At 41.6% G+C, this 20,477-nt stretch overlaps 1 protein-coding gene across 4 annotated transcripts in view; it reads right to left on the bottom strand.

Annotated features, from left to right (window-relative positions):
* Nucleotides 1–218: 218 nt before the first annotated feature.
* DPP6 (dipeptidyl peptidase like 6) overlaps nt 219–20,477 on the bottom strand; it is a 560,172-nt gene continuing 539,913 nt past the window's right edge. For all 4 annotated transcript variants that reach the window (XM_051611181.1, XM_051611183.1, XM_051611180.1 and 1 more), the window contains exons 17-26: nt 16,826–16,873; nt 13,660–13,758; nt 11,300–11,369; nt 9,227–9,421; nt 8,469–8,523; nt 7,462–7,567; nt 6,672–6,730; nt 4,173–4,245; nt 4,003–4,076; nt 219–2,491 (exon numbers count right to left, since the gene is read on the bottom strand). In XM_051611181.1, coding sequence (XP_051467141.1) covers nt 2,345–2,491; nt 4,003–4,076; nt 4,173–4,245; nt 6,672–6,730; nt 7,462–7,567; nt 8,469–8,523; nt 9,227–9,421; nt 11,300–11,369; nt 13,660–13,758; nt 16,826–16,873 — 926 coding nt within the window. In that variant the 3' untranslated portion in view covers nt 219–2,344. The remainder of the gene's footprint in view (nt 2,492–4,002; nt 4,077–4,172; nt 4,246–6,671; nt 6,731–7,461; nt 7,568–8,468; nt 8,524–9,226; nt 9,422–11,299; nt 11,370–13,659; nt 13,759–16,825; nt 16,874–20,477) is intronic.

Here is a 20,477-nt window from a genome sequence, read left to right as displayed (position 1 = left end):
ACTTCATGTTTTCCTCATAAGCAGTCACCATTTACCATGGTGACACCATGTGTAGAAGTTGCAGGCAGACTAAATGATGTGTGTTTATTTATAAGGATGTTTTCATTTTTCTGATCTGCACCCTGGAGTTTGGGCTCCGTTCAACCAGGAATAGCACTTCCAGCAACTTCATGGTTATTTAAGTACTTAACACTAAATAACAGCAGTAGCAACCAGGGTGGTAAAATAACGTTTTATTCCATGGATGAACAAACACTACCATGCCACATCCTAAAGTTCTTTCTACAAAAAGATTGTGGACAGAGCAGATTTTTATATTTCTCGGGTCAAGTTCATTTCAGGCTTTTGAGCCTGTTTGGTGTAGCAAAATCTGGACACGCAGCATTCTTACTGTCTATTTGGCATTTTGCCAGATAAAGCAGATTCCTACCGTGGTTCTTGTTCACACCATGTCGATGCACTGTAAAACAAAGCAGAAAACCAAAACCAAACTAGGTAATTTCTGTGGTTTACCCATATATTTTTTCATGATGGTCAAAGAACAACCAACATTCAAAGCTTAAAAGAATGCTAATTTAAAAACAAAAAGAAAAAAGAGAAAAAAAAGAAAAGAAAAAAAAAGACACACTAAAGAACACAATGGAAACATCATCATTGCTGTCAGGATGTGAGTTGACCCACAGTACTATGTAAAATTAGAAACCAGCATTGACATCGAAGCTGTCAAAACAAGAAAAGAAATGACACTAATTGTTATATCTTCAAGCTAGTACTTCTAAAGAGTCCTGATCAGCAAAGAAGTGTTATCGCATGCATGCTGAACACAAGACTAATATTGGATTGGGGACCTGACAAATAGCTGACTTACATTCCTTTATATACAACAAAATGAAATATACAGTATTCATACTGGCTGTACATTTGGTCAGAATATTTTACAAGGAGCGACACTAGTCAAAATTCTTATGACTCGATGAGTGAAAGTGAATGAATGTTGGATTCCTTTCTGACAGTTGAATTTTTTTTTCACAAGAAGTTTTAAAAGTTGCTTTGCACTGCTAGAATGAAGTGTTAGGTATTTAAAAGCAAAAAAAAAAAAATGCTCCCACTTCTGTTATGCTAGTGTGAGCAGAAGAGAGAGTTAAATGTGTTTGGAATGTATTAGTCATTGACCTGGAATAAAACTAAGCCACAGACAGCACGTGCAATACATCTCTGCACATTGGTTCTGTTTAAATGGCTTTGTGAGATGATCTGTGAAGTATCTGGTACAAATTCCTGCTACCATATCCTCATCTAGCTGTACCCCAACAGGCTGCCAACCCATTGTTCCAACACTAAAAGAAAAGGAAAAAAGAATTGTGACTGTCGCATATTTTTCTACAGTACAATAAAAATATCTCAATGTTAGGCTGATTTAGCTTCTTTATGTGCATATTTTTCATCAAGGCTACCAAAGAAAATACTCAATCTTGCAGATAAAAGCTGTGCCAGGAATATGAGATTGAGATTTCCTTTGCTTTATTCTAATAGACTTTTTCATGTCTGGGTACCTTGACCCTCATTGCCCCTTTAGACTCCTAAGGTCTAAAGTGAGTTGCTTAACTCAGTGTATGTTTATTCCCAATCCAGAACAAGTTGAGAAGTTAATAATGGAAGCATGACACCCAATGAAAACAGAAATAAAAGCTATATAAAATTAAGAAATAATTACAAGAAGGTAAAGATCAATGTAACTATAGCAATATTTTGTACAACTGAATTTCTGTGTCCTGTAGCAACGAGAAACCTTCTGAACATGGGAAAGAGGCAAGTATGCTTTCTTCAAAATAATTGTGCTATTATCTTTTCCATGTATTAGGTTAGATTTTTTTTTTTTTCTGACACAGTGTGATGCTAACTAGAGTAACCTTAATATGGATGATGGATTTCACTGCTACTTCTTGATTGCTTGAATGCAAAGACCTGGTAATCCTCCAGTTCTCAAAATGGTCTCTTGTGGTGTTCCTTCAAGTCCAGTGTCTTGCCATTTTCATGCCAGAAGTCACTTTGTGGGAAACAACAACAAAAAAAACAAACAAGCAAAGGGAAAAAAGGGGAAGAAAAAGAAAGAAAAAAAAAGATGTTGGTTGTGACGGATTAATTTTAGACAGCAGTTTCTGCTGAGTTCACCATGCGTAATGCTCTTCCATTTAGGAAGGAGTTGCTGTCAAGTAAAGCAGATGAGCTGCTTTCAGTTTTCTTTAAACACATGCTAACAACGTAACATCTCTTTCTTCAGGAAAATGATCCAGTTGCATATTGTTAGAGAGATCTGCCTTGTGCTTAGCACTGACAAATAGGGTTAATCGTCGTCCTCCTCCTCTTTCAGTGGGGCTATTGGGAGTTTGTCCTGAACTTGGAAACACGCCACGAAGAAGTTGACGATGGAGTTGTACAAATGCTGCTCCAGTGCTGCACTGCTAAAGTAATGGCTTTCATCAGGGTAAATCTGTGAAGAAACAGGGAAATACACACCATTAGGAGCTTAAAGTCTCAGGACCGACCGTCCAGATCTGCGGCTTGAGCTGGTCTGCAAGTCCACTGCTGCTCCTCAGCACTACAATGTCTTTCTGTAGGTGCACATGAGGTCCAGGGTAATACAGGCACCCCAGCGGCCTGAGCTCAGACTTGCATCTTCCTTTAAAAGGCAGGAGGGTGTATTTTCCATTTAATTCCATTTGGAACAAGTTCAGGCTAAGCAGAACCAGACCACACTTACAAATAACAGTGTTTGCTCCTTCTGAAAACAGAAACCCCTCCTTGTGCAAGTCAGTGGAGAGAAACATCCTTAGGTTTTACTGACTAAAATGAGGACTTCCAAGAGAAAAACTGCCATTTAGCAAAAAATTGAAATAAAGCTTGCTGGAAAAGTAATTAAATAAAAAAAAATGTGGGAAGCTAGGACTGAGAAAGTTTAAAGACAACTTTTTATTTTAATGAAACAGATAACTTCTGTTGAAGCAGTGCAAGAAGATCATAATTGATCCTAATAATCATGATTGGTTGTCTAGACCAGGATATTGAAAGTGGAAAAAACAGATTCTAGGGCTGGATCTTTGCATTATTGAGTACCTCGATCCAAGATATAGATCTCTCAGCCCCTCTATTCAGTCCTCAACTAATCTTTGAGGTGCCTCTAGCCCATCAGTGACTTCAAGCTCTAAAGTAACAGTTCTGCACCTCAGTCACTGTAATGCTGAACTAGCTTGACTGGGACTCATTGCTAAGCTCCTATATGTCTGTGCTCTAGCCTATCTGCCCTTGGAACCTGATGAAGTGAGCACACCCATCACATGAAGCTCCACAGAAATGCAGCCAGAGGGAGCTGGTATTCAGCAAATCAAATGTTGGTAGGATCTGGGCATTGCAACTCAACCATCTATATACTGTGAGCTGTTGCATGGTCCCTGGCATGAGCCTGGGTTGTTGCATTCTCCTGACCATGGTTTGACATGTAGTCGGGGAGATGGCCAGGGACCGTCTCCATGGCTGGTGGATGGGTTCATTTTGGAAGGTTCAATGCCCTGGACATGGGCTGTTCAGCACCTCAGAGATGTAATTCAGCTGAACAAAGGGCTTTCCAGACCAGAGCATGTCATTTGCAGTGGGATGCCAGATCTAAGAGATGTTCTCTCCTTTACTTTTCTGGTTGATTTAATTGAGATCCCCATTTCCCTGTAATTCATCCTGAAGTTAGCCTGTTGTTCCCAAAGAAGGTAAACAGGTGCCAATTCCTTAGAGATACGTCTCTCAAAACCCAATTTTCTGTAATTTAATAATTGTTCAACAACTGTCCAAACCAAAACCATGGTACCAAACAAGCACAGGAGCACACAGGAACACATTGTACGTTGCTGCTATTGCAAGTGGCTCTTCAAAGCTTGTCTCATAACAGCAGTTTGAGTTCAAACTGGGAAATAACTGTTCAAATATATAAAAAAAGGAAAAAAAATACTGTACCTGCAAGCTGTAATTAGCCTTTGCCCTAATTAGGTGTGTAATAAGGTCTGCAGTATGCTGAAAATGGATTTTTTCTGTAAAAACAAATTGCAATCATTAAAGAGGCAAATTTAATTAAGAAAAATCAAAGTCCCAAACACATAAAGAGCTCAAACGATGGGCTAGCTTACCATCAGCAGTAGCATGAATGATTAAAAATGTCTGTTCCTTCAGTAATGAGACTCTGTTTGCTAATTTGGTGATCTGTGAAGGTAAAGGTTGCAATAAGATTAAAAATCTTGCTAGAAATTAGCAATTTATATAGAGAAAATGGAAGCACTGAATTCCATTTGATACTTCATCACAAGGATAACAAGCAGACACCAGCACAGCTTATTCTCTTAGCTATTTGAATCAGTCTGGAGGTAAAATAGACCCCCACCTGTGTCCTCCCAGGCTCAGGATCTGCAGCAGGAAGAACCCTCATTTGTTCTGATAATGTTCACCAAAAGCCTGAACTACAGAACACATGGAAAATGTCAAAGTGAATTTCCAGTGAATACAAAACACTGATGAAAAGTGTGCCCAGGTGCCTATGCCTAAGAACTCCTCAGAGAGCTGGAGTGACTTTGGTATGGTTTGAAAGCCAACCTCAATGAGCTTTGACAGCCCGAGGGATGATTTCACACTAAATTCAGGTGTCCACTGCTGAGAATGCCTTTGCCCCCAGCTGTCTGTCAGATGCACAGGGGAAATACAAATCTGAGCGACTGCAAATGATACCACATAAAGAGAAATGAAGGACTTCTCCACGTTTTGATGCATTCAGAAGAATACAAGTCTCAAGGAGACTCCAAGACTTCCAAAAACTCCTGGAGCAGCAAAAGAAATGTACATCTCAAATCACAGATATTATTGTTTCATAGCAGAAGAATACCTGCCCCAAGTTAAATTCATGTTTCCTTCATTGTATAAATGCATGTGCCCTGGCTCTCACTCATTCACACGAGTGAATGTATTTTTCAATTTAGGCACCTGTGTATCAATCCTATCTACACCTGTTCTCATCTTCCCACTGGCTTATGTGGTTTCCACAGAAGACAGAAAAGTGCATCTGCAACAGCAATAGGACCTTCCATGCCTGGCTATGGAGGTCAAATTAGGTGGCTAAAAACATTTGTGTGTATCATTAAGATAAGCTCACTGTCATTTTACATTACAGCTTATGTGTATTTCATTTAAAAGATAAAGCAGCCCTGAGCATTAGAAGTAGCCCTGTGTATTTCTGTGGTGCTATAGGCAAGTTTTTGGAAATGCTGGTGGACACAGGCCTGTTCTGGCTCTCTTGCAGCTCCACACTCTGTAAGGGCTTAGAAAGTGTTTGTGGATTTTGCAAAGGTGCTCTCTGATCTTCCCTCTATTATTGGACTTGATTAATGAGTTCTCTCATCCTCAGATGGCTGTGATGCTTAAGCCTTGTGATGGTGTATGCACATGCCTCCCCCTCTGCTCTCCCCCTAAGTGGCTTCTTTCTTTCTTCTCCTTCAGTTGTAACCTACCACATGACAATACAGCTTTTTTGGAGTTTAAATCAGCTCTTGAATTAGGTGACCATCATAAAGTCCATGTCTGGTCCATGGATCAGGAGCAGTTCTTCTCCCTAAGCCATTCATGGTTCCACTGTGGCGTGTAGCAGATGTGCATCAGTAAGGGTCCAAACCCAGAGCAGTGCCATGCTCTGCAGAGAGCTCAGGTGATGTTTCTAGCAGTTAATGCCAAGTCAACCATAACCACCACTATTTGCTTAGACCAGCTTTTCAACACACAAAGAGCATGTGGCAAAACAAATCTCTCATTTCTGGAATATTTTCCTTTGCATTCACCTTTACTGACCTGCCTTCAGACTTCGAAAAGGAGTAAAAGAGTTTGCAATGATCTAGAGATCATGAGTGCAAAATCTGAGAGACAATGAACTCCACATTTAGATAGCCAGGACAAGCTTTCACTCAGGGGCACAGGGAGCTACCTGTCTTTTCTGGAAGAAAACAGTTTCAAACCTCTGCTGCCTTCATGTCTTCTATTGGAAGACAAGGCTGAGCAGGCTTAACAAGGTTTTCTTGTTTGGCTGACTATTCTTTATTAGGTTTTTCCTCCAAGGAAAAAAGATGTGAATCGTGTGATCCCATCATACATATTTAAACAACATCCTCCTTTTCCATGTCCTGCCCAACTCTAGCACAGAGTTCTGCCTATGGGAAGTATCACATACGTGCTTAGTTTGAAAAAGCCAAGAGAAGCTGAGCTTCACTTGAGTTTGGGTCAAAAATTGTATCTCAGAGAGAATCAAAGTGGCAAGGCCATTGGGATGAACTTTAAAGGAGGTTGTGACATCGTGTCCCCTTTGGCACATTCAAGGCACTCAACCTTAGCTCTTTCAATCTGTAAAACTGGAGTAGCTGTATTTACCCAATTTAGGGAGGCAGACACAAAGGCTAATCAATAAAAACTGTATCCATTATTACTACAAAGGCAACAAAAGCAGTAAACAGGCTGAAGGACACCTTCAGATTTTTACTAGTGAGTCCATCTTGCATATCCTTGCTCCTTTCTCAAAAGAGAGCAGCACAGGGAGGAAGATTTATAACTCCATCCACATTTTTATCAGGGAAGTGCAGTGCCCATGCAATTACCTCGTATGCTCTGTTATCAATCCCATGCAAGCCCAAATATCTTTCAGAAAAGGCTGAAGCTTGAAAAGAAAAAAAAGAAAATATCAGTTTTAGTCATAAGTGAGTAGACTGGTGCTTCAGAATCAAAGATTGCTTATACTAAAAAAGATCTTATTTTCTAATACTGCCTTAGTCAGGACATATTTCTCAAAGGTTTTGAAAATGCACTAAGAATATGTAAGATACTACAGGTTTTCATTATCACCATTTACTTATGGCTTCTAAATCGGTCACAGAAGAGCCTTATTCTTTTTTTTTTCTTCCTTAATGCAACTGAGATACAAGAGAAGAGCACTATCATGTTGTCTCCCTTTGTCCTTTCACGTGGGGCCACCTCCGTCAACAGTCAACTGCAGGCATTGCCATCACAGAGGAGACAGGATGGGCAGGCTGGACCACAGCTCCCACAGGGGGATGGTTCAGGCAAGAAAGAAGCATGTTCAAGGCAGTGCTGCCAGTTGGTGTCAGAGAATGGAGAGGTTTAGAGCCAATTCTTCTTTTAAATAAAGAAGTGAGCAGTAGAAGTTATTTGATTACTCTGACCACCATGGCTGGTCCCACTAGTTCCAGCAAAATTGCCCTTGAGGAGGAAAAAAGGTTTTGTGGCTGGTCCTGAGAAGATCCACATTACAAAGGCATCCATCCACAGGCACGATCTTGGGGAGGAAAGAGAAGATAACCAGGACAGGACAGGGCAGAAACATCATTTGTAGTCAGCAAGAGGGTCTGTGGGCTTTGGGATGGGGTTTACCATATAGTTTGAAGTCTGTCAGTGGGGAAAGGGCAGCTCCACAGGCAAACACCTGGTTCTCTTCACTGGCTGGAAGCATGTAAGTGCTCAGGTAGCCACCATAATCCTGGAACACAAACAGGGCAGGGGCATCAGTGGTCCTGCCATGAGGCACTGCTGCTTTTGGGTGCAGCTGAGACCTTGCAGCAGCCCCTCAACCATTATGAAGCCTTTAAAACCTTGCCCTGAAAAATCAGGGGACAAGGGATATCTCCCTGCCTTTGGCAGTTGCAGCTGATGGTGAACTCTACCCTCACTGCACTCTCCTGAAGGCAGGAGGGTTGTGTGCCCAACAGGTTGCTTCTTTTCATCCCAGATTATGGCTGTAGGCCTGATGAGGTATATTACCTCTCTCAGACATGATCCCAGCCTTTCGTTATTTAAAATGGGCATGACAATGTCAGTGTCTGCTGACAGTCTGTAAGCAATTCCCTGCAGAGAGGCTGCTGTACGTGCAGCTCTCTCCACCTACCCCTGGCCTGTATCTCCTACAACAAACAATTCCTACTCATAGTCTCACTAATTTCAAACCATGTGCACTTTGCAATTGCTGTTTCCCAGCCAAGCACACTCCGTGGTGTGAATCAGCTGCAGAAATCAATATTGTTGTACACTTGTACAACATGAGCTAGGTCTACTCACATTCCCACAGGCCTTAAGGGACAAACGAAAATGAAATGAAAGTTTGCAAGGGGAAAAAATAATTAATTATCTGACAGTGTTTTCCTGACAAATAGCCACTTTCTCCACTTGGAAGTTAATAAAAAAACAAACAACACATTGATGAATACATTGATAAAATGAAAGCTTTCATCTCTAACATATCTGAGCAAGAAGCAGTCTTATCTCGGAAAGAAATAATAATTAAAAAGTTGCCACTGACATATTCAATAAATCAGGATTTAGCTCAGCTGCTCAGCCACATCAGCCAACTAGGACAACACAGAGGAACAACGGGAAAATGTTACCTTCCCAAACACACCAACTCGCATTTTATCAATGTAATGCTCCTTCAGCATTGTCCTAGAACATGAGAGAGGAGAAACAATGAGTTAAAAATATGTTTCCCTTAGATATAGTAAACATAATGTCATTTTTACCAGCTTGAATTTGGGGTGGCCACAGAAAAATGATGGAGACAGTCTAAATTCATACTGCTACCTGCTGCTTTCACTCAAGTCTCTGTTCGATTTAATCTTGCAACCAGTTGTGTTGGATTTGACCAAGCAATGGCAACAAATAACATGCACTACCTCTCAAAGTCATAATAAATCTGATACAATTGCACTACTCTGGCAGTTTTTTTAGTGTGATTATGTGCAAAATAAATCTAACAATATGACAGGACTTGACATTTAGGGGTTTGCACTGTTTTTTTCTGTTTTAAAAAGTTTAAGAATTTAAAGAGAAACGTAGGAGCTGATATTCAAGCTTACTTGTTTGTAGCTGTGTGACTGTAGAGAGCTAAAAATAAATGGGCTTTGAACACGATACAGCTAAGTGTGCTCTAATTTAGCTCTATTTAAGGCTTGTTTCCCCCCCTTTGCACTGGCTGGCATGAGCTCTCTCTCACATGCCACCACTTGGTCCCAGCTCTACGACTACATTGTCCCTCCCACCAAGCTCCTTGCTCTACCCTACACACCATTAAAGCAGCCGGGACTACGGTCAGTTTTGGGTTAGCTATCATGAATGAATGGATTTATTTGATGACAGTGTCATTCACCGGACAGCTTCCAACTGATCCTTCTCTTCCAAAAGGCCCAGCCTCCTCTTAACCTCGTGAAGTAGTTTAGTGCCTTGGAAGCCACTCCCACGGCCGTCGAACTTCAGCACGATGGCGTTGTGAGAGCTGACCATGACGCTTTCCCACGTCACCTCAAATCTCTCTGTTACAATCTGGCTGCCAGGTGTCCCGTCTCTGCAACAGAAAGGGGTTTTCAGGCCAAGGCAGTGGCACCAAGCACAGGTCAACACGCCCTCCCCAGGGCCGTGAGCTTGGTGCAGCGACGGGGAAGATTTCAAGAAGGGGAGGCGAGTCCCTGCAATGATGGTGTGCAGAAGGCTGGCTGCGTGAGACGGGTTTTGAGGTTTGGGTGGAAGCTGCAGGCTGGTTTCTGCCTTCCTCTTTGCACAGCAACTATCTCTGTGCTGAGCTGAGCTTTGAACAAGCCAAGCAAGCACATCACTGACTGGGCAGGATTCCTCCTCTGAGCAAATCAGGGCAGCCATGCAGAGGTCAGTTGATTTTTCCCCATTTATGCCTGTTCTAATCTATAGCTCCTTTCTACAGGGGTTTTTCTGGTGGAGGGGTTTCTGTGAGGAGTCTGGCATTAGGGAGTGCTGGGACTGCAAAAATACGTTGGATAAAGCTTGCAGATATCAACCCCCCTTTTCTTCACTGGCAAGCATTTGGGTTTCATTTCCTGCTCCCATTCCCCCTGCCCAGCCCTTCCCTCTCCTATGGGCTGCTCCAGAGCAGCTCTAGATGGAGCTGTCAGTCCCTTCAGTCACCACTGCTTAACACAAGAACACTTTTAGAGTGATAAAAATAATGGATTAAAAATGCTCAGGTTGGTTCCAAATTGGTAGGGAAGGGGAAAGGGTGGGCAAGACTCTCTCTTCACCCTTCTGCTTAGGGTCCCATCCTGCACAAGGGGAACTATCCTGAGAAATACTGACCCTACCTCAGCCAGAGAGCTCAGAAAAATCAACAGATGATGAAAAAATACGTGAAGTGAAATATTTTAGGACTGGGATTACTGTAGAACCATTAGTGCTTTCATCGGTTTGTCCTTTTGGGGTGCTTGGGGACATCAGGAGACTCACTGCAGGATTTTAATGTGCGTGTGACTTCAGTCATTTGCATTTATTCACGTGAGACGGGGGAACATCCAGTTTCAGAGGCAGCCTAATCAAGTGCTGTTAGCTTGATGAGTACCAATCTTCCTCAAGCACTTGTATAATGAAGTACATTTTCTCTGCAGTAATTTTGTGATGTAATGACATGCTTATTGCATTGGTTTTCTCCTTCATGGAGGGATGTGCAGGGTGGTCTCCAGGCACCCATCACTCCTGCAGGTGGCTTCTCTCTCATGGAGGGTTCCCCAGCAGGGAGCAAGTGATGCAGTGGGACACAGCCAGGGCCATGCAGGTTTTTTTCAAGGTCATTGACTTCCCTCCCTCAGCCTTTCCAAACTGCCAGAAAAAACTCAGTAATGTGTATTATTATTACTAAATGTTGCATAAAGAAAAACCCATCTGCTGTGTCTGCCAGGAGGAGATCCTGCCTCCCTGGTATAAACGCTAACATTGTGGAGATCTTCAAAGGTTTCTAGCTCTCCCTTCACTGTCACTTCAGGGAACACTGGTATTTACATGAGAAGGATTACTGATGGAGAGAGTTTAACATTTAATCTGTAGCAAGGTTTACTGTATTCCCCTCTGAAAATACCTGTTAAACACAGGGTGTCCTCTAAGCACCTGGACAGAAAGTCAGCATCCATCTTTTATTCCTGCTCCTCCTGTTTCTGCCTTCCAAATTATTGAATTACAAGTGTGCATGGGACAACTTTACCAAATCCTACAATTTGATCTGCAGGATTTTCAAAGGACACCCTGCTGAGAGTTGGCTCAAACATGGGAGAAAAGGGAGCTGTGTCTATAGCCTTTCCCAGCTGGGAGGTGAGGCAGGGGTTAGGGACCAATGCGCTGGGCTTAGGTTCTTGAATTCTTTGTACAAAATATATCTTTAAAGGCTCTGAAATTGAACCGAAAGAAAGGACAAGTAAGAACTTACACAATCAAAAGCAAGGGGTAGTGTGCAGTGTCTGAAAAGGTGGCTGGCTTCAAGATCTGCATTGGCAATCCTAGGGAAAAATAACAAACAACCCAAATAACAGCATGTCTTCAGTGTGGCAACACTGACATCATTCTAATAGAGTTTCCTGGTGGTTTGGCCACTTATGAGCAGGAACAAAAAGGCATTTCATCAGATACACTGGTAAATAACACCTTAGGAACACAGATGTTGTCAAAGAAAAGACCCATATTATGATAGCCGAGGTGACAAGAAATGTAAATCAGGAGGAGAGTGCGAGCTGCTCAATCATGCATCACTTTTACAGCATTCAATTAACATCTGGCAATAGCTATAATTTTCCTTTTTGGCAGCTGGATGAGTGACACAGACAGAAATCAGTATTTCAGGGCAGCAGAGGAGGGGGAAAATCAGAGATGAAAATGATAATTTAAAACCCAATTAAGTATGGTGGCTGGGGAGAGAATAGGATTGTTTTGCTGTAATGGTGTGAAGACAGACAGAGAAACATGTATTTTAATCCTAATTTTTAGAGGGCTTAATTTTGCTGTAAAATTGGACGTAATTGTCCTGAAACCCCTGTCATTACACTGGTACAGAACCAATACAAGACATGGGCTCACCAAAGCTTCCTTTAACTGTTTCCTGTGGCCTGGTACTGGTAGCCAGAAATGCTGCTGTACAAATGCTTTCCACATTAACACCAGCACATTTATTTTTAAAATGTTAACTACAATCCAGATTAGCAAAGGCCCAGCAATTAAATTGGTATTAGGAGCATTTTCCGTAGATTAATACACAGATTAACCGCATGGTTTAAGTGGTTTGCTTTGCAATCATTGTCTGACACTCAGCCTAATTAGTTATTCCATCTGAATGCTAATAGCTGCAAATTGGATCAATGGCCCAGGGACAGCCAACAAGGCCATTGCTTGACTTTAAATATAACTAAGCACTACGTGCAGTGTTCCCAGGGCTGTTAAACCCAAAGCCTCGAAAATACAGGGAGGACACAGAAAAGCCACAGTGCTACGACCACCTTGTCCTTATTATGCACAAACATATATTTTTGGTTTCATGAGCAGAATCACATTTCAATGATACTTGCAGCTAAGAAATTAAGTATCAAGTTGAGTAATTCTGATTAAGGTCTCAGTGCCACTACGAGTTGGCTCACGTTGGGGAAAGACATGATCTTCATGACAGGTGCCTTTACATCTTTTCCTGCCCATCAGGCCTGGAAATGCACATCTGTTCTTCTTATTTTATGCACTGGATTATGTTCCTAATGCCCATGTGGCCAGCAGAGCACTTCAGGGCCATTATCATCCTTTTTAAATGGCAACTGTCTCTCAGCCTTTGCTTCACATTTTGTAACACCTGGTGTGGTTGCAATTAGTGACCTGTCATCCATCACACCTCGCTGCTCTCATTTCACTGCATCTGACCTGAGAGGTACACTCCTTTTTGGCATGGGAAATATTATGGGTTATGCTTTGAACCCACGGTCTTTGGGGTTCTTTGGGAGTTGCCACCAGACATACAAACCGGGACCATTACACAACTCTGAGTATGTGAATTTTCCACATATAGGTAAGATACTTGCTTACAGTTAGAGATGCTTTTTAGGTTGTTTCAGGTGCAACTACAGAGACAGGAAGAAAATGCTTTCACTTTGGCTATTTGCAACTAGGCTTTTCTCTCTCTCTCTGCCCTGTTTGGCACATAGGTGTGTGGGGAATGATTACACAAGTGGCACACATAATCCGCCAGCTGCAGACACAAACTGCCTTCTTTACTCCAGGAGAAATCTCTTTTGCCTTTTCTCATAAGGCTTTTTTTCCCCAACCCTATCAAGTGCTAGGGCTTTCTCAAAGAATGACTCTGATGGGCAGTCACTGGTGAGCCATCTTCATTCACTGCAGTTCAGTATGGTGTACTGAAAGGCAGCCAAGGCTGTAGCCACCAAGGACATACAGTATCCCACTTCAAACCCATCCCAAATAATACACCAGTCCAGCTAGGTCAAGTGCCCCAAACAATGGGAGTACCAGACTGTGTCATTTCTCAGAGTGGTATTTTCTCTACCAAGAAAATTTTAAAAGGGAAAAAAACCCCAAACAACCCAGTCATATAATTTTTCCCTTCTTCAGCTGCATTCTCACCAAATCCTGTCTCTGTAATAACCTCTTTATGTAGCACATCCTAAGAGAGTGCTTTGCAAACTTTGTGAGTTTATTGAAAGCCAAAGTAATTTTTTCTCCTGACAGTCTAGCCAAGATGACTGTATCATTTCACAGCAATACCAGTGAAAAAGAAAAAGGAAATATACTACTTACTGTAATCATCTATCTTGATTTCCCTGTATTCTACTTTAGGCATTTGCCTTTCATTTACAGTCAGCTGCACATTTTCATTTACCTCCAGCTCAAAAATTTCTGAAAGAAGAAGAAGAAGATCTCAACTTTTTTCGGCATTATTTGTAAAAATGTATTTTAACATTTTATATCCACCTTAACATTTGTAACACAAGTTTCCTTTGAAATAATTTCCTTCTGGTCCTCACAGACATCTAACTCACTTAAGTCTTTGAAACTTCTTCCAGGTTCTGTGTTGGCAAGAAGCTGTATTCCTGAAATCAGTGACATTCAGCAAATGGGAACAAGACTTTCTGTGTTGAGACACAATTCTGGGTTGCAGTCAGGCATCTCCCTGATATCAGGTAGAAGATAATCAGGTGAGAAACATCTGTGTTCAAACTACATGTAATAAATAGGGGAAGGGAGGAGACTTTGGAAGGCTTCAGGACACAGTTGTGTTGCTACACAAGAGGAAAATCCATGGGTCGGAAAGCCACAGGGAGAGTAGAGTGGGCAAAGAGCATACAACCCTGCTACATCAGGTTTTGGAGGTGTGTTGGCTTTCAGAATGTTTCAAGAATTGTTCTTTTTGCCTGAGTGTCTTATCCAAGTACTCTAAAACTGAAATAGAGGATTCCTTTCTCGTTCCTAGTATTTAATCTTTGTACCCCTCATCCTGGCCATGCGCTCTAACTGCTGAGCCTCTTCTAGAAAATCAGGCACCTCCAACGTCAGAAGGAACGAGTCCTTCCTAGCTGGTACAGAAAAGGCCCATCTTTAGAAGACATTTCAGATTGTATGTCCTACATGGTGGGAAGTATCTCTTGATGACGGGTGAGGTTCTTGAGCTCTGTGGGGGAAGGATAAAAGGGCTGGAGGAAATCCATTGCAGTGGCAGTGAATCCTGGCCTGGGGAGCCCTTTGCAGTGCTCATTATCATTACATCAGACTGGGGTTGAACCAGGGAGATCCAGGGCATGCTATGTGAACCTAAGGCTTGAGGGTTTTGCCTAAAATTCTGTTTCATCGACTATAGTTTTCCTTTTGAGACACACTGAAACACAGATGTGTAACCCCAGCTCCTCAAGTAATACTTTTGGTACCTGATTATCATGCTGCCATCACCCATCTCTGCTGAACAGGCAGGCACAACACAAAACTGTGTCCTTCCCAGTTAACATGTATCACAGACCTTTCAGCAACACTGTTGATTCCATGACTATTCCCTCTGCTTCTGAAAAGCCTGGCTCATCTCCATTGAAACCACTACCCCCACAAAAGTGCCAAAGCAACAGCCTATTACATTTAGTTAAATATTAAGATTCTCATTTAATTATCAGGCACACAAGTAGCTTTATCAGCAGAAAGGGCCTTGCCACGTAGGGGAATTCAGTCAAGCCGTTTTATTTGTTCCTATAATTGCATTCACAGAAAGCCAGGAAGACTGTGGAGGAAATAAAAAAGATTGGCATATCTCCTAAAGGACTTTCTTTTCTGCTTTAGGACCACAGGGAGCTTGAGTCTGTGGAGTACACATGGTCATTGCTTAATTAAATGTAAGCACACTATAATATTCAATGCAACTTACTATTATCAGATTATTGCAGAATACAGAGGCAAACTCCCTTTATAGAGTAAAGGGCTCATATTAAATAAGTACATTCAGTAACATGCAACTGTCAGTTGCCCTTTTTCAAAAGCAAAAGAATGAGGGGAAGAAAAAAAGAACCAGGGGAAATGCTAATCATATGCAAAAATCATGAATTTCAGTAGGGGATGTGTTCTGTGCATGACTAGATTGAGTTCTCTGTGTAATAAATGCTACACATATGTATCTGTCAAAATAAAACTAGTTTCTGTGTGGTTTATGTTACTTTTTCAAGCCTTTCATTCGCTTGTTCTGTTTTATGGCATTTCTCATTTTATTCACATAAAAGTATTTTATAATACAGGGGGCCATGACACATTTCAGGAGAGCTCTCTCCTGTACATGCTGTTACAGTCTCCATGCCTATGGTAAAACAAAAATATTGTGTTTAAGGAGGGGAAAAAAATACATTTACTTTGGAGCTGCAGGTCAGAGCTAACTCTCCTGGCACTGTGGCAACATCCTCTGTGGGCTGAAGAGCCTTGTGGGCATCAACAGAGCTGCTCTGGAGTTATGCTCAGCAAGGGCACTGCCAAGCCCAGGCCTCTGCCAGGAGGAAGAGCTGATACCTCCTTGTGCAAAGACCCAGCTATGAGTGGTCACTGGTGCAGGAAGACTGAGCAGCTAGGAGCTTGCCATTTGCTTTCAATATTACTTAAAAAAAAAGCAAGTATTGTATTTTTGTAAACCAGAACAGCTACAAGTGCTAACTTTTGCATATTTATAGCAGAGCCAGGGACCAGAGGGGCACATGTTGCTACACCCCTATCCCGCTATTGCCAGTAGCAACAACTTGAACATGTACAAAAAGTGAGAACCCTCCACTGGACAGAAAACTCAGAGCTCCATCATGGCATTTTTATCCAGAAACTACAGACCAGTGGAGAAACTGAGTCACAAGGAAATGACATCTTTATCTCACAGTCACTCCATAAGCAAGATGATGTCTGAAGGTCTAAGCCATGGTCCAGGGTAAGTTGTGCTGCTTTGCTGTGGCAGCAAAGATCTCTCTTGCTGCCTTTACTGGACAGTCACACAGCAGTACATTGCTTCAACCTAACTTGTCCTAGGATGCTGCTGAATTTTATGCATCTCTTCCTCTGCAAAGGAACATTTTAATAGGAAGAAAATGACTGAAAAAGATGGGAGGATAAATTAGAGTTAAATGTACAACACATTTCCTTAACAGCATTGACACTAGATGGAACACTGTAGAGTATTAGAGTATTTCTATTTTAACAGCAAAGGCTACAATATGCCACAAATTTGATTTTAAATCAGATTTTTTTTTTTTTTTGAGAAAGCTGATAACAAGCATCATGCCCAAAGCCCTGTGTTTGTACCCCACACAGCAAGTCCCGTTTACTTGCAGAAGACTTGCATTTAGGCAGAGTCTGAGCTCCCTGCTGGTGTAAGTTTACCAAAGAGCAGCTACATCTCACTGTTCTGCCTGGCTACTTTCCTCTGAAGAACTGCAAAGGTCAAGTCCATTCTTACTCTGTGCATTGGTTGTGTTGTGAACAGTCACCATCGGGACCCGGGGACCTTGAAAAGAAGAAAAGAACTCGGTTAAAACCTACAGAAGCACACACAGATGCATGTGAACCTGGTTTTGAATTCCATGGAGCTGAAGACTCCTGAGACTTGCTTTCCATGCAAGAGTAATCTAAAAAGCAAATCACCCTGGTATTAGAAAGAGTCTACGAATAAATGACAGTACTGTAGACTCGAAGACATGTGAGGTTTCAAAGCCATTTCCCAATGGACCACTAAATGCATCTTTCCCTGATTTGTAAGCATTATAATTAGCACAAACACAATTAAATAACTTGCTTTTAAAAATTATTCAAATGACAGTCAAACACCACAGCACAAAGCATTTACATTTCGTCTGCTCTGGATAACTGTTGCTGGTTTGCAAACATGTAGGTTTTGTTTTTGTTTTGCTTTGTTTGGTTGGTTTGTTTTGTTTTGTTTTTAATAAAAATTAATTAAACACCTGTTTGGCTCTTACACTAAGGAAGACCACATATGTTGTCTTAAATTGCAGCATTTGAAATCAATCAGTATTACACAAAGAGAGCTGTCATTATTATGCAATGCACAAGAATGAGCCACAGAATTCATAGGATGCTACAGCGTCTTTTAGTCCAGTCTAAACCTCCCCTGGCACAACTTGAGGCCATTTCCTCTTCTCCTATCACTTGTTACCTGGGAGAAGAGACTGACCCCCACCTTGCTACAACCTCTTTCAAGTAGTTGTGGAGAGTGAGAAGCTCTCCTCTCAGCATCCTCCAGGCTAACCAGCTCCAGCCACTCCTCATAAGACTTGTTCACCAGACTCTTCACCAGCTTCATTGCCCTTCTTTGGACATGTTCCAGGTCCTCAATGTCCTTCTTGTAGTGAAGAGCCCCCAAACTGAACACAGTATTTGAGGTGCTGCCTCACCAGTCTTCAAGGCAGGACTCCTCTTTTCTATATACTGAATTTCCAGATCAAACTCACTAAGCAAGGAGGGTGTGCAGCTGGTGAGAATGGCAAAATTTGGAACTGTCTGTGCAAAAGACCCATGGAGGAAAGGTTGTTAGAAACCATGTTTCCTCCTTTCTTGGGCTCCAACAGCCTGATGACACACTGCTGGGGAAACCTGCTGTTGGACTACACTGAATATCCAAACCCCCATGTGCCTATAGAGAGAAAAGGCAGGAAAAGTTTCATTTATAATTAAGTTGACTGATACAGTGCTCTGACTTCTGTCTCCTAGTAACTGAGAATTTCCTTCACTAACAATCCAATTCCTTTGTTTGCACCACTTTCTTAGAATGCAGATAAGTGAGCATAACACACAGAGGAAAACCATGTTTTGCTCACCAGGATTTAGCTGAACTTACCTTTCTACTACCAATACGCATTGATATGTTGACCATATTTATTTATAAATCTGCCCTGCTTTTTCCCTGCAGTACCAGAAGCCAGTCTACTGGAAAAGTAGCAAACTTAATAAATTCAGCATGGGCATGATAAAACCATCACTGGAAAAACTGTAAGAAACTGTAAGAAACTAATAAATACAGAAAAATCAGTATGTAGTTTAGAACATTCCACATATTATGTATTGTGTTTCCTTAGTGACACACTACCTTACTGTCATCTCCCTAAATCAATATTTTAAGTCAGGTCTCATATAAAGAGATTCAGTTAGTATCAAATAAAGATTTTTTAAAAATATACTACAGTATCTTGAAAAAGTAGACTTTTCAACTGCCCAGGTTGGTGTTCTTTTGGTGTTATTTTTTTTTTTTCAACAAATAAGAAAAAAATGGCAAAGACAGATACCTACAGAGCAGAATCATCAGGTTTGTGTTAAAGATTACTCCCGATGTTAAATATTCCCACTGAGGACACTCCAGTTACACAATGTGTTTCACATGTGTGCAGGCTCAAAGTCATTAAGAAGAAAAATCACCTTTTTTAGGAATTAGGTAAATTGCTCATTTCAAGTTTTAGTGCTAGACTATGTCTCTTACCACACACACATCAGAAGCCTTTCAACGCTCACAAGTCGAGTGCCTAACGCTCAACAGGGATAGAACAAAATTCTTGATATTAGGAAGTGTATATTCATTAGGTGCCTCCCATGCTTTATTTTTAAGCCTATAATGGTGTGACAGTCCCATCACACATGCCATATGGTAAATGCCATCCACTGTCATTTGCAGATCTGAGAGTGAAACCTAATTTGTTCAATGAACTGCTGGGAGCTGACAGAAGCAGAGTGAGGACATCCTCTGCTCCGTGCCTTCTCTCTCCAGAGCCCTTCCAAACGGGCTTTGATTTGGACTCCTGAGCCCTGGTACATTCTGCAGCTTCTGGTCTTTAATCGGTGCTGATGAACACCCATGTCTTCCTGCCCCCCTTGGAAAGTTTTCAAATGCTCTGTCTCTTCCTTAGAGAGGTCCTGAGCACACAGGAGCATCAGGTGCAGGCTGCTTTTAAACATTTGCTTGTGCTTCTTGCAGAATAAAACACAAAGTGCTCCACTTCAAGAAACTAAAGCAGATACCAAGCTGTTTTGCCTCCCATGTGAAAAGGTAAGGGAAGCCCAGCACATACCCATAAGCTGCGTGACTGTCCCCAAAATGAGAGACAGGTCACTTTCCTGCATAATGAGAGGATGATGATGCTGTTGGATTTCTTCCTCCTGCCCCGGCTGCAGAGGGGTAGATACAAGCAGGGCTGTGATGATACACTCTGAGGGGTGGGCTTATTTAGGATGCTGGGTGCTATGGTATTGGCTCTGTAACCCCGTTATCCCTCTCTGCAGCCCTCTGGCAGGAATGGGATGGGGTGTGCTGGAGCACTAGCAGCTGGAACTGCTTCACCTGGCTTGTAAGCTCCACTCCCCTCTCCTGGGCTCCCGCACTGCACCAGCCAACTCCAGTAACCTGATAGCAACTTTAATGGTGCTGCTTTATTTGTAGCATAAGAGGAAGGACCAAAAGTATTGGCAGGAGAACTTCTGTGCATAGACATACTCTATATATTCCTGGATAGATGCACAGTTAACAATGCTGCACAAATCTTCAGTTACTGGAATGAGATTTTAAATTAATACAGCTAAAAATCTGGCTTTATCATAAGGCCTTTGACTTTAAAAATGTTACTGTCATTATCCAATACTAGAAGTAAATTAAGCCATTCTTCTGTAATGACACGGCAGATTTATCATCAAGAAAGTGCTACCTACTGTGATCTGAAAGTGCACAGAAACTCAGTGTCTCAGTAATTTGACAAGCAGTAGCATTGGTCGTGGCTTGTCATCAATTTTTAAAGCAGTTTTCAGTATTTCTGAGAAGGTTCTGCTTAAACACTGTCAGAAAGAAGAAACTCTAGATATTGAGGTGGTAAGGCACAGGTTTCCGAGACTAAGAATGAAAAATCATAAAACTTTGAACAAAATATTTAACAGACATTGTTTTAGCAATATTTTAAGATAATTTTCCAAATCATTCCTGATGTTTTAATGATCTAAACAGCATAGGGAATTATCACCTCCAACTTGGAAATGAAATAGTGCTTATATAAAGAACATGAAGTAAAATTGCAGAAAAGGTAATGAGAGTTACAGAAGTGTTACAAAAGGAAATA

The sequence above is a fragment of the Apus apus genome, chromosome 2, assembly GCF_020740795.1.
Source record: "Apus apus isolate bApuApu2 chromosome 2, bApuApu2.pri.cur, whole genome shotgun sequence".
NCBI classification, from domain to species: Eukaryota; Metazoa; Chordata; class Aves; order Apodiformes; family Apodidae; genus Apus; species Apus apus.
This window is presented reverse-complemented; position numbering and strand designations above follow the sequence as displayed.